At 38.0% G+C, this 13287-nt stretch overlaps 2 protein-coding genes across 5 annotated transcripts in view; both read right to left on the minus strand.

Annotated features, from left to right (window-relative positions):
- Window positions 1-7980, minus strand: part of dixdc1b (DIX domain containing 1b) — a 31975-nt gene extending 23995 nt beyond the window's left edge. Inside the window, exons 1-6 of one of the 4 annotated variants that reach the window (XM_055180587.2) lie at window positions 7800-7980; window positions 7536-7574; window positions 2160-2289; window positions 1474-1599; window positions 1144-1396; window positions 519-638 (exon numbers count right to left, since the gene is read on the minus strand). In XM_055180587.2, the coding sequence (XP_055036562.2) occupies window positions 519-638; window positions 1144-1396; window positions 1474-1599; window positions 2160-2289; window positions 7536-7574; window positions 7800-7832 (701 nt within the window). In that variant the 5' untranslated portion in view covers window positions 7833-7980. Of the gene's footprint in view, window positions 1-518; window positions 639-1143; window positions 1397-1473; window positions 1600-2159; window positions 2290-5466; window positions 5728-7535; window positions 7575-7799 lie in introns of those variants that run through there. The other 3 variants (XM_055180584.2, XM_055180586.2, XM_055180585.2) reach the window with 3 other exon arrangements.
- Window positions 7981-9017: 1037 nt separating this feature from the next.
- LOC129424279 (E3 ubiquitin-protein ligase rififylin) lies at window positions 9018-12965 on the minus strand. The gene is made up of 6 exons (XM_055180894.2): window positions 12807-12965; window positions 12020-12195; window positions 11429-11875; window positions 11047-11257; window positions 10939-10962; window positions 9018-10846 (listed from the first exon to the last, which is right to left on the minus strand). Exons 3-6 carry the CDS (start codon window positions 11804-11806, stop codon window positions 10662-10664), a joined length of 798 nt encoding a protein of 265 aa, XP_055036869.2. The 5' UTR covers window positions 11807-11875; window positions 12020-12195; window positions 12807-12965; the 3' UTR covers window positions 9018-10661.
- Between the last annotated feature and the right edge of the window lie 322 nt (window positions 12966-13287).

The raw sequence follows: 13287 nt of genomic DNA on the forward strand, positions 1-13287 counted from the left end.
AAGCTATCTACATGCCTAAAGAAAAATACAAAATGTTGAAAAGAAAAGCTCTCTAATCATTCTCCTTGCCTTCTGAGAATATAGTTCCCAGTATGTATACGGTTAAAAGATGTCTGTGTCTCATATGACCTTGTTATATGTACACATAAATAGGAAAATGTTTTCCTTTTTTTGTCACTTATTTGGAGCAGTATGCTAGCTGGAGCCATTCACTTCCAGTCTTTGTGCTAAACTAAGTTAGCGGGGGCTGCGTCAGACAGAGTTACAGTACGCACAGAGATGAGAAAGGCATGTATGGACTTATCTAACTCTGGGGGATACGTTGAATAAGCTAAATTCCCAAAATGTGGGCGTGTTCCTTTAAATTTATAATATACACACACCAATCTTGTTCTCAAACAGCAAACGTGATAATCCTTTACATACCCAGCACAAACACAGACTCACAGTACACAACTGAATGTCTCACGAAGCTGGTTACATTTAATGGAAAATGTATAGGGATATGCAGTGTTTACCCTGTGGATCTTGCTGCTGTGTCCTCCTCACTTGTCCCTTGCTGTCCCTCATACTGTTGGACCAGTGCTCGGACACTCCAGCAGGGGTTCTCCATGTCCTCTTCGCCACTGTAGCCACGGCTAAGAGAACAAAAACAGAGAGATTAAAAGTTATTTAAATTGAGTAGTAATGATCTTATCATTTTTAAACTACACTCCATAGAAATAATCAAACTTACAATGAACACATTTAGAAAGCTGTCATTAGGGCTACAGAGCACATTAGTGCTCAACGCCATACTTGAAGACATAAACTGTGAGTGAAACATATGTTTGGATTGCAGAACTAATTGTCCATATGCTGCCTTTCAACTGGGCTGCGATACCCACAAATAGCAGCAAGAGGGCGATGTTTTGTGTGTTAAATAAAGCTAATGGATCCTTTTAAAGCGAGAAGGAAGCAAATCCCTGCTTCTTTTAATCCATTTAAGAACAGTTCTCAAACTACAGAGCTCTAAATGGAGCTACCGGCACAGGAAACTGCGTTCCCACAGGAAGTCTGAAATTACAGTAGAAACTATAGGCGCATGGAAACATCGATGGTGTAGATCAGAGTGAGAGAAATGGCAAACTGAAGCTTATCTACCTGCTCCATTCTTGTCTTAGTTGAAAGACAGAGCGGCCTGTGCGTGAAGCATCCTGTCTGGCTACTGCCAGTGCTGCTGCTGCATTCTGGGCCATTGCCATGGTTGAATGAGGTCTGTGATTGGCTGAGGAGCTGGTAGAACTCCTGCTTAAGCCACCCATAGCTCTGTGATTGGCCGATGAGGAGGGTTTAAAATGTGCAGCCAGAGCAAGGATGAGCCTCATGGCAGATTTGAGGTTCCCCTCCACAATGTCTTTGAGAGAAAGAGAAGATTTTGAATAAGTAGCTTTATCAGCTTAACCGTGATTAAGAACCTGAAATGATACTCACCCCTGGCAGAGGTCTGTGGCATTCGGATTCGTTTGGATGACACAAACTGAAGAACCTTCTCCACGTTCTGCTTCTTCTCCTGGTCGTCCAGTGGCACATAATGAATGCCATCCAGCAGCTCACCAGCTTGCAAAATATATTAAACAGATTTTAAAGGTGCAGTGTGTAACATTTAGAAGGATCTAATGACAGAAATGCTATATTAAATACATAACTAGATTATCAGTGGTGTATAAAGACCTTACATAATGTACTGTTATGTGTTTATTACCTAAGAATGAGCCGTTTTAGGGTCCCCTAACATAGAAGTCACCATTTTGTGCCGCCATATTTCTACAGTAGCCCTAAACAGACAAATTGCTCTACAGAGCGCGTTTTGTCACTACTGTATTTTGTCTTAAACAACAACAGGTTTGTCCTGTGGCAGCTACCGTAGCTTCTCTATGCGTTTCAGTGAATGGTGGACTGAGCCGTTTGTGGCAATTCACAAGCTTACTGCTAGATGCCGCTAAAATCTACACACTGCACCTTTAATACAATGGCTTATTGAAGCACTGTAATACATGTGATGTACCACTATGGCTTGTGTGCCATAAATTATATTCACGCTATTATTATTAAGCATGGCTACGCATAGATGGGTCTGAACATCAACATAGAAATGATGGGATATTGCATTGTCTTACCCACTATCTCAATGAGGTGTGCTAGGACGACACCATCTCTGAGATCCTGTCGTAAGTCGCTCACAGGCGTCAGACCTGGCCTCTTCCTCAGCTGTGCGTTAACCCAAGACACATAGGCAGCCAGTTGTTGCTAAAAAGGCAACATTTTCATACAGGTGAGTTCAAAGTTTTGTTGTTTAGAATACAAAATCTATAGACCGTTTCAGCAGTAAGACCGTAAACAAGTGGCTTTCGTGGTCAACACGTAACTTCCGGTAAACTCCGCTAAGAATAAATAACAACAAAGTACTTTAAACGTAGTTTATTTATATAACAAGCAAAATAAACAACATGTTGATTACCTTGGAAACCAAAACATTTGTTATTTCGATGAGGTATTTGTTCAAGAGTTCAATTTAGCAACTAGGAAAAAAACACTGAAATCGGAAGTAAAGTTCGGACCAGACACGTATTGCGTCATCGCACGTGCGTCCGATGAAACCGTCTATACTACAATTCTATATGGAATGTTTATAGCGTTTTAAACAGGAATACCACAAATAAACAATTTAGATAAATAAACAAGCCTGAAAGCAATGCATATGCAAAAAAGTCCACATCAGGGAGTAATCCACAAATGTTTGGATGTCAGTTAATATAGCCTCACTTCAAAAGAAATAAAATAATAAATAATATGATTTTTTTAGAAGTCAGTAAAGTTCATTAGTTTGAATTTAAATATTATCCTCAGGCTCTGACATTTGCCTTGGACAACACGAGAATAAATCACATGACTCAATGGAGTCAGTGTGTTATTATGAAGCCATCACTTCATCACTGCTCTTGTTTTCAGTTTCTTAGCATTCATTTTCCAACAATATATTTCAATAACTTTTGGGTCAAAAAAAGGACAGTGCAGTCTGGACACAGATTGCATCAGTTAACATTAGTGCTGTGTGTTTAAAATATTACATAGGGTGTGCCTGTGCTGATGCCCACCAGGATACCCACTGTGAAAAGAACTTTATGGCTCCGTACTGAAGATCCACCTGTTTTGACAGGGTGAATGCCCCGCTATTCACACTGACTGGTCATCATTTCCCAGGTTCAATGACATGGATTAGTCTGACCTGCACTTTCCCTTGCTTGTTACAAAAGGACAGCTTAACTCCCAGTGCTCACACTTCATGCACAGCAGAGACATGTAAAAACACATACAAATTGCAGAGAGGGATGCCGCAGTTCCCCCCCCTGGTAAATGTGCTGCAATGAATGAAACGTGTCGGATTTTTATGCTCAAGAATGTTAAGTGACTGCGGGAAAACACTCCAGGGAGGAAAACTAAATGTGTCCTGAATAACTCTAACAATTCTGTTATGTTTGCAGTACCTCAGCAAACTTACCACAACTGTAAACGTATCCATAGCTCCAAAAGTTCAATCCATGAAAAAATGTTGCATTCACAGTACACTCACACACTAAAATTCAAGCACCAACAGTAGGGCTGTCACAATGATTAAATAATCATCTCATCGCGATTGTTTGAACTCATTACATTGATTTCAGATCACCGCAATGATTGCACATCTCTCTAAAAACACAAGGGGGAGCTGTGGCGCCTGTATAAACAAGAGAGTATCAGATGGCGTTCCTATAATGCGATACATTGCAAAGCCATTTAATTCAGTGGAAAAAACAGCATTTAAAGAAATGCTGCGATAAGCAGTATGAACTATTATCATTAATCTAATCTAATCTAATCTAATGTGTGAAAATTATTTCATGAACAAACAAAATGTATGAGAATTAAATGTCAAAGCAATAAATCAGACAATTAACCGTCACAATTTATTAGGCAATTAACTGTCAGCCAAATTTCATAATCGTGACAGCCCTAACCAACAGTTAACACTAGTGTTTATTGGTTTCTCTCTCTAGCCCAATGCAACTGTCTATAGAATATTACATATTCAATCTAAAAGTATCCTTAGGTCAGGCCTAAAGTTGTCCAAGACAGGCGTCCAGGTGAGAATAGCTAATACACTAAGGGGCGGTTTTCCCGGACAGGGATTAGACTAGTTCTAGACTAAAAAAAATGTAAGAGCTGTCCATCCAAACTGAAAACAACTTGCACTGACATATCTAAAAATGCATCAGCAGCACCCTTTGTTTTGCCTCAAAATGCACACAAGTAATGTTTTTAGTAAGGCATGTTTGTTAAAACTAGTTATAAGCCCTAGTCCTGTTTTAAGATAATCCCTGTCTGGGAAACTGTCCCAAAATGTGTTCAGCACAGATGCACTGTCAGATGCTGACCATGCTGTAAAACTGGAAGGTAGCAATAGTCCAGTGCAGCCAGCTGTATAAATGAGCTGTCTGTTCTCACAATAAGCCTATAGACAAAAACAGATTGCTGCTGTACTGTGTTTTTACTTTTTTCTTACTGTAGGTGAACCTGAATATCTTTAGGTAAAGTATTGATTAAGACAGCTGGGGTTTGTATTACAAAAAATCTATGTTGGCTTGAGAACAGCACTTGACTATATAATGATTATGGCCAGAGGGCAGACAGATGTACACTAAGCAGATAGATCTAATAACACTAGGGAATGTCAGAAACACATGGTTAAAGAAATGCTAATATGCTTCTCTCACACCTAAAACCACTGCTGTGAGATTTGTAAAGTAATCATTATGGGGGTTTAATGACTTTAGCTTTTTCAATGAAAGTAATGGTTTCTTTAAGAAAACATAGATATGCTTTGTAAAATTGTATTTCATGTTATTCTAATGAAAATCTGAACAAATGTATAGCACCAGGTTGTCATTTTTGTATTGCAGAGAAAGCACATTGACAGCTGACTACAGCACATTGACAGCATATTATGAAACTAGACTTTATAAAAATTGTGATATACTTTAATATACTTTAGTATTTATAATAGTAAATTGTAGTATACTAGATTTTTTTAATGCATACTCTATTACATACTCTGTAGCAACTATAATGAATTGATACACTGACTGTAATAAAATACTATTTATTAAGTTCTTACATGTTTAAGGTTCAAAAACACTATAATATCAATGAATTTCACATAAAATATTATATACAGAAGTATACACAGAGTCATGCCTCTCTACAGCAACCACTCACATACTGTAAGCAGTAAACAATGAGCACACTTTTTGGCGTCTCGTTGCGCCATTTACAGTCTTTGACTAAACTTTTCGGCGATTTACAAAAACCGTATTTCTAACTGATATCGCAAAATCAAACGGAACGACTGGACACAAGAAAACACGAGAAACACGGGAAGTCCAGTACCTCATTTGGACCTTCCTGAAGCACGTCAAGGAGATTTCCTTTAGACAGGGATGCGATCATTCTGCTGACTTCTCATAAAGGTGAGGGGAGAAATGTTAATGTCCTCAGTTCGCAATACCTTTTAACCGCATATCAGAGAAACTGGGGTCAACAAAGGAAACTACAGAAAACACCTCAACCAATGCGATGGCCATATGTGCCACCCCGTTAGCTTGCTAGACGTGAAACAGGGTACTAGGTGGACTCGGATGGAGAGACTTACCGCGCATGCGCACGCGGCAGCTGCTCCTCAACGGTCGTTATGGCGACGAGTCGGGTCCCTTTAACTACATGAGGTAATGCGTTGTAATGTACCTGTCTTGGGTGCTATTTAGCACGTTAGGTTGAGACTTTGCTAGTAGGAGTGGATATCGTTAAGATTAACTTCCTTACTGTAAGAGCACAGTCTATGTCATCTATCTTGAATATCATGTAAGTTAGCCTCTGTATACATTGTAGATGAGGTGAAATATTTCATTTTAAAGCAGTTTATTCAGTGGCTTCGGAGTGTACAGCCCCATTAGCCCACATCCTTCCTGTCAGTCACACACTTCCTGCGTTTGCCTCTACACTACAGCCTATGATCTATGCATTTGGATTTTTGAAGAAAAAAAGAAAAAAAAACAATAAAGAACTAAAACACATAAAGATCATATTTTAAACATCAAGCTATGTGTTTTAAAAAAAAATTAAACCTGAAACATTTTTAATTGTCGAGGTGATGTAACTGGTACTGTAACACACTCAGATCGATGTCACTGAATTTCAGCTGAATCACACAAAAGCATCAGCTGTAGATTAATATCAAAAGTAAACCACTACCACTCTAAAGCTTAAACTTCATCACAGCCATACTGTCTACATGACCACTTAACTGTGATATAATTAAAAACCTCTTTGAAGAGGTTTCACAAAAAGTGTTTTCCCCCTACTGTAATAACAACAGCTCAGAGGACACATGATGATATTTTCAAAAAAATTCAAAGCACTCACATTTTTTAGCATCCACACACAAAGCATATATTCTAATACTTTTTATTTATAATAAGTACATATTTTATACTTATTATATATTTATATAAAAAGGGTTTGTGTTTTTGGTGAAAGTTTTGTTCAGTTGCCCATACTAACAATTAGTTTGATTATGGGGCGGTTTCCCGGACAGGGATTAGACTAGTCCTAGACTAAAATAAATGTAAGAACTGTCCAAACAAAAAACAACTTGCACTGACATATCTTAAAATACATCAGTGCCCTTTGTTTTGCCTCAAAATGCACACAAGTAATGTTTTTAGTAAGGCATGTTTGTTAAAACTATATTTTATAATTAAACTAAGGTCTAGTCCTGGCTTAAACTAATCCCTGTCCGGGAAACCACCCCATAAAGTTTTAGTCTCCAGACCACACCTAACCTCAGATAAAATAATAGTAGCCAACTAATAATGTTCCTAAAAGGTTCTTTGATGACACATATGGTTTTATAAAGAACCTTTAGCATAAAAAAAAATGTTGCACAAAAGTGCTTGTAGTTGTAAAAGGTTTGACAGACTACAAACATGTGTAAAAGACATTTTGACTAAATGGTTCTTTGGGGAACCAAAATGGTTCTTCTACTGTATGGCATAACTGCGGCAACCTTTGTAAGCGCCTTTACTTTAAAAAGTGAATTCATACAAATGAGTAAATAGATACAAATGCAAATTTTCACAACATTGCTAATTTATACATAGCAATCACTAATTAACAAGTAATGCCAAGATGAACTTTTTTACCACTTTAAAAAATAGGGTCAAGCTGGCCCTCAGGTTCTTTGATTGTGCTTACGTATAATAGACATTACGGTAAATGCGTGAAATTGGGGGTGCCGTGCCAATCATCAACAACCCCCCGCTTTTTAGTTCATAAATCAGATAACCCTTTTCTGCGGTAATAATCACAGGCACATATTTAACAATCAAATAAATAACATTAACTTGTCCATATATGCATAACGACAACTAAACAATCTAACCCGTCCGAGGTTTACTTACAGGTTTTTCCACAGATGGGGACAGCAGCATCTTTCTGATCTGCAAAGCGATGAGGGAACTTTCATTGTTTTGTTCACCGAGGCAAACAAATAAACCCAACAAATGGACAATAATGGATTACAGCCATGTAACTTGTTTACAATTATTTTCTACTAACGTTAAACGTTTGAGTCTGATTAAACACTAACGTACTTTAAATGTTTTATCATCAATACAAGTTAGCTTTAGCATTAAAATATTAATGAAAAACTAAAAGTTTATTACCTTGTGTTTCTCTCGCCTTCTTGATAATATCATTAGCAACTTTGTTAATGCACCTTTATATGAATTTAATTACACATTGCATTGTCCTTACTAGAAAGTAAATCTCAGCTGCAGACTGCTCAATTTAAACCAGCTCCCTCCCAGTTTCTATGGTTACCAGAAACAGTAGCACGTGCGCGGAGCAGCCATAGATGGTTTATTGCAAGTTTTGTAACGCTTAATTTAACTTTCAATGTAGTGGTTTAACATTTACATTTAAACCCGTTTTTTATATGGTCGACGACATAAAATACTTTTATGTGACGTGCTGATGATTATTTTGTTACAAAGAGCTCTATGCCTCCCTCTGCTGTACAAACTCCAGTTGATGGAATTGCAAATACATTTAAGAATTGTTCTACCACTGAAATAATTTTAGAGACACTATTTAAAGATTGAAAAATTACAAAGTGTTGCTTTGAAATATATTTTAATAAAGATAAGACAAATATTCAGCTGTTGAACGTTTGTTTATTGATACAAAAACAAATATTTGCACACGAACAAAGATATATTGTAACAAAATTTAAAAATATATAAATTTTCCATAATTATAAACTTTAGTTCCAATGTAGTCTTTTACATTAATACAGTATTTAGCACATCAGGCCCACTGCATATCATATTAAAGACAATGTTGGCAATTTGACATGCTAGTTATATGATAAATGTTTATCACATATGGAAAAGCGTTGAGTTATCAGTCGATTTGGATTACAGTTAAAAAAAAGTCACAGTCTCAAAGAAATAATCTAAATACAAACATAAACAATTTACAAAATACAAAAAGATACACAAATGTTAATGCAGAATTCAGTGTCTGTATTTAAAATGTTTATTCAACCATTTCTAAGCACCTTTCAGTACTACTTGATGTCTTTTTCTTAGCTCATGCATGCAGAGATCATATTTTGTCATACACATCCAATATGTTATACTTAACTAAGCTTTTTTTCTCTTCGCATTACTCAGTGCTGCATTCAATGTAGATGCATTTGCAAGGATTCATAACATTTTAGCTTTTTTCAAAAAATTGTACCACTTTTTAGGTTAAATCAAAGTTAAGAAAGCCATTTTCACACTATTCATATTGATAATTAAATTGTCATACCGCACAACCTACTGCTAAGTCAAGGGTATGAAAATTCTACTTGGCACTTACAAACACATTTGGGCACCTTTATTACAGTTAAACAACAAATTACATGGATTATAGAAGCGTATGTGTAATTTATTTGCTTGTTTATATTGTTTTACTAGAGCCATAAATGCACAAAATGGAAGCTCCAAGCACAGCAGCTTTTTTGTTATCGCCATTTGACATAAACAAGCTATGTTTTGGGAGCAGCAACTTACCCTTGTTCCTCATAAAGTTTTTATTACTTGTCTGTGCATCCTCAACTGTAAATACAATGTAAAAACATTTGGGTATGGAGTGGTTATAGAAATGTAAGGCCATGCTGGGTTTTGAGTAACTGAATTTCTGCAATGACTAGTAAACAGTGTTATCTTTTAGCATTATTTAGTTGATCAAACACTATTGTAATTGATATAGGTGTATATATGCAAATGTACTAGCAAACACAAAGCTAACAAAATATATAATATGTACAGCTTGCATATCCTGGTAAAAGACGACAGTGTTGAAAGATAAAATGTTTTGGTCAAATTACAGGCATAGCCTTGTAACTTTTAACGTCGACTCATATCTGTGTGTTGGAGAATGACTTGGCAGTTTATCAAGATCTTGATGTCCTCTACATTCAGCTCAGGAAAGCAAGGAATCGAGAATATGCATTAGTTTTCATTCCAAGACCCAATGAAGATTCAAATGAAAACCACAATTTATATCATACATTCATATATGTGAAGAAATCATACTGAATAACTAAAATATAATGTGAGTTTAAGAAATAACTATAATTTGGATTTAAAGAAAACAAAGTTATGATTGACATCTTTTACTCAGTGAAAACTTTAACACACTTATCATACAACAATAACTGTAGGCAGTAATGAGCACCTTAAAACTAACACTAACCTGTTAGTATTACTAAGTAAGAATACTAGAAATGGTGGAGAACAAACCACCTGTGTAATAAAAAAAATACTAAAGCAGATGTCAAGCCAAAAGATGTCTGTGTAATTGGAAGCAACTGGTTCTGCCAAAGTCTCATCAGTAACTTGCGAAAAAAAGAAGTGCACAGTCTGGAAAATAGCACCTACTCACTGGGAAAAAATAAGAGTTTAAATACTAGTACAGTATGTAACAAACATTTAGACACGAGTGCAATGGCCCCTAAATAAGCAGTGATTAAAAAGCAGTTAAGAGTGAACTATGGTAAAGACATATCAACAACATAACACTCTTTAACGTGAACCGAACTGTTTTAAATCCCTAGTGCCCTCTTCCTATAAATAATCTTAATTATATAAATAGCAACATTTAGTAGAAATGAGTGGTCAATCATTTAATAACCAGAAAGCTGTGTTTTAACCTATAGTAAAACATGCATTACTTAAACCTTCCTTGCTTATGATTTACTGTAGCTAAAATGTGGAAGAATGGACCCGAAACTGATGCTGAAAACTGAAGATGCCTCGCTACCAATTTCAAAGTGCAACTTATCACCCACTTTTGGGCAAAGGTCAACATATGAATTAAATCACAACAACTTCTGGTCCACCAAAAAAGTGATGATGACAAATCGTTAAATCATGTAAACTTGAGTGAATATGAGTTAACACTGACAGAGAAGAAATAAGAAAATCAAAAAAATTATAGCAACAACCTGCGGGGGGCAGTCTGTTAATAACCAGATTTCATGATCTGAAGACATGCACTGCTCGAACCACATACTGTCGGCAGATGGGACACTCGTTCATGCGTTTCCCACACTTGCTGCATGTGACCATGTGTCCACACTCCAGCAGCACGCAGTCAATGGGGGAGTCCATGCAGATCTTACACAGATTCTCCTCCTGGCCACTGGGCTCAGCTGGGTCAGCTAAAGGAACAATAACAAGGATATTACCTTACAGGTGCGTTTATTTTATTGCATATTTAGCATTAAGCAGCACAATATTCACAAAAAAGTACCTGCTTCTTTGTTTGTATTCGAAACTGAAAATAAAAGCAAGTGCAAAAATGTTAATAATATACAAACGTTTAAAAAAAACGAAACAATATTTATGCAGACAGACGTACCTAAGTTGTGAAGGTCTTTCTGATCATTAAAGAGGTGAGTAACCTTCTCCATCAGCTCCCATTTCTCACAGCAGCCCTGGTAGTTCACAAAGTTGCGTGCCAGAATCTCCTTCAGCTGTCGCACGCTGAGTCCTTCGATGTCCTCCACGCTTGTCAGGTCTGAAAGGGAAGCTCTTCTGCTGTGCACCAGGGTCTCCTCACTATCTGTGGACTGAGCAAACCGCAAATAAACACTTCAACTTTTGAGGATCCTTCATTTATATTATATTATATGTAATGTTTTGACTTTGTAGTGGTGGTGCTTCAAGAAGATAAGATTTAGACTCTACAAAGTTATCGGAAGTCCAATTGGCCATCCTCCCGACCTATTCCTATTACATACCTCTTCCTCATCTTCTTCTTCCTCCCCCTCTTCTTCTTCTTCCTCCCCCTCTTCTTCTTCTTCCTCCTCCCCCTCTTCTTCTTCTTCTTCCTCCTCCTCATCTTCTTCTTCCTCATCTTCTTCCTCCTCTGTAAGAGGCTCAGATTCTACATGAGGAGGCAGGGGAGCCGCAACCAGCTGAGAGCGAGACTCAGCACCGCTGCTGCCGTGGGCAGTCTGTTGAGCCAGCACCAGCTCCACTAGCTCCTCCTTTTCCCGGCACATCTGCGTAGGGATCTCGTGCAGGTGGAGGTAATCCCGGAGGTCCTTCACCTTCAGCCGCATCAATTCAGCCCGCTCGAAAAAAGTGCAATGGAGCCGCTGACAGGTGTGGCACATAAGTGGCCCAAGATCCACCTGCACCGAGCATCGACCGCAGAAGTTGTTTTTGCAGTCCACACAGACATGCTATGAACACAAGAGAATTATGAGTAAAATGAACTGAATGGCGTCAGTCAAATCTGAGATCTAGATAAAAATGTTGGTTTACTTCTAAGTATAAATTGCCTGGACTAGACTCAAAGCAAAATTTGAGTTGACATTTGACCTGACCTGATTTACAGTGTCAAACTGGCCTCTGCAGGCCTTGCACAAGTGCTCGGGTGGTGCTGGAAGTGGGCTGGAGCCCGACTTTGTGTAGGCCTGGTGCCATGAGCTGCCGTTTTCTTCCACGGTGGCGGTGATGTCCACACAGAGCAAGTTATAACAATAGGTCTGCACAACCCATCCTGTCAATATAACACAGGTATTGATGCTTCTCTCTGTGTGTGTGTGTGTGTGTGTGTGTGTGTGTGTGAATAGGTACAATTGTATGACTCTATGTAATTACATGTATTTGCCATTAATTCGTTTTTTTTAATACTGGCAATAGTTTATTTGGCTCTGTAACGTAAACTGCTGCTAACATAATCTAATCAGATGTATAAACCACTAGTGCACTTGTAAGACTAGTGCATAAATTAACTGAAAAATAACCATCATTTATTAACCTCACTCTGCATGTTTTAATAAGCAATGCAATTTCATAATTGGGCAACACTGTGTTCACTATAACGTTTAAACACGGGCTGTGTCTACAAGCGCGTGTGAGGAGCCTAGATAGACAGCACTGGACATCCCATGCGCGTGCGCCTTCCAATACGCCTATGATGCGCAAAATTCTAAACGCGCTTATGATATCCAAAATCCTGTACGTGCTTATGATGTCCAAAATGCAGCATGTTTTTCTGACGCCCAAAAATGCTGTCTAGGAAGGCATCTCCGTAGACTTTGAGATACAGCCATAGAATGAATCTTGCAGCGTACAGTTAAAATAACGGAATGCATTTTGAGATCTTACCTACAGGATCCGTTGCAACGTCGTATAACAACCGCCATATTTTATCCGAAACTCATACACGGTAAAATTCTTAATTAACATCTGCCCGCTGCACAGATAATCATGTGAAATCGCTCTGCAATTCTCCTCACTCACTAACGCAAAGCGCTGTGACGTCTGGATGTGTAATCACGCGAGAATAGCGGTTGTGACTAGAAGGGATACAGCTACGGCCAAAATCTAGTGAAATCTCGCCGGATGAGCGCTGTTTTCATTCTAATCTTCACACCCCCAAACCTAACCCTAATACGAACATTTCATAGCATTTAGGCCGTAGTTGCATCTTTTCTAGACAGAACCGCTGTTTTTCATCCTAACCCTACCATCAAACCCAACATCTCGCGAGATTTTGCCGTAGCTGTATCCCCTCTAGGTAAAAACAAGAATAGCCGGCGCTTGCTCTCGTGTGGTTTAGTGGATAGAGTCGTCACTGTTATGCTGC

This window comes from Misgurnus anguillicaudatus, chromosome 9, assembly GCF_027580225.2.
Source record: "Misgurnus anguillicaudatus chromosome 9, ASM2758022v2, whole genome shotgun sequence".
NCBI classification, from domain to species: Eukaryota; Metazoa; Chordata; class Actinopteri; order Cypriniformes; family Cobitidae; genus Misgurnus; species Misgurnus anguillicaudatus.

Bases quoted from the DNA above. Each gene is read 5' to 3' on its own strand.
- LOC129424279 (XM_055180894.2), bottom strand. From the start codon at position 11,806: ATGTGCCACACCTGTCAGCGGCTCCATTGCACTTTTTTCGAGCGGGCT. The intron at 11,258-11,428 runs GTATGTAATAGG...CGGTTTGCTCAG, and splicing joins AAGAAGAAGATGAGGAAGAG to TCCACAGATAGTGAGGAGAC. The intron at 10,847-10,938 runs GTACTTTTTTGT...TTGTTCCTTTAG, and splicing joins GAATACAAACAAAGAAGCAG to CTGACCCAGCTGAGCCCAGT.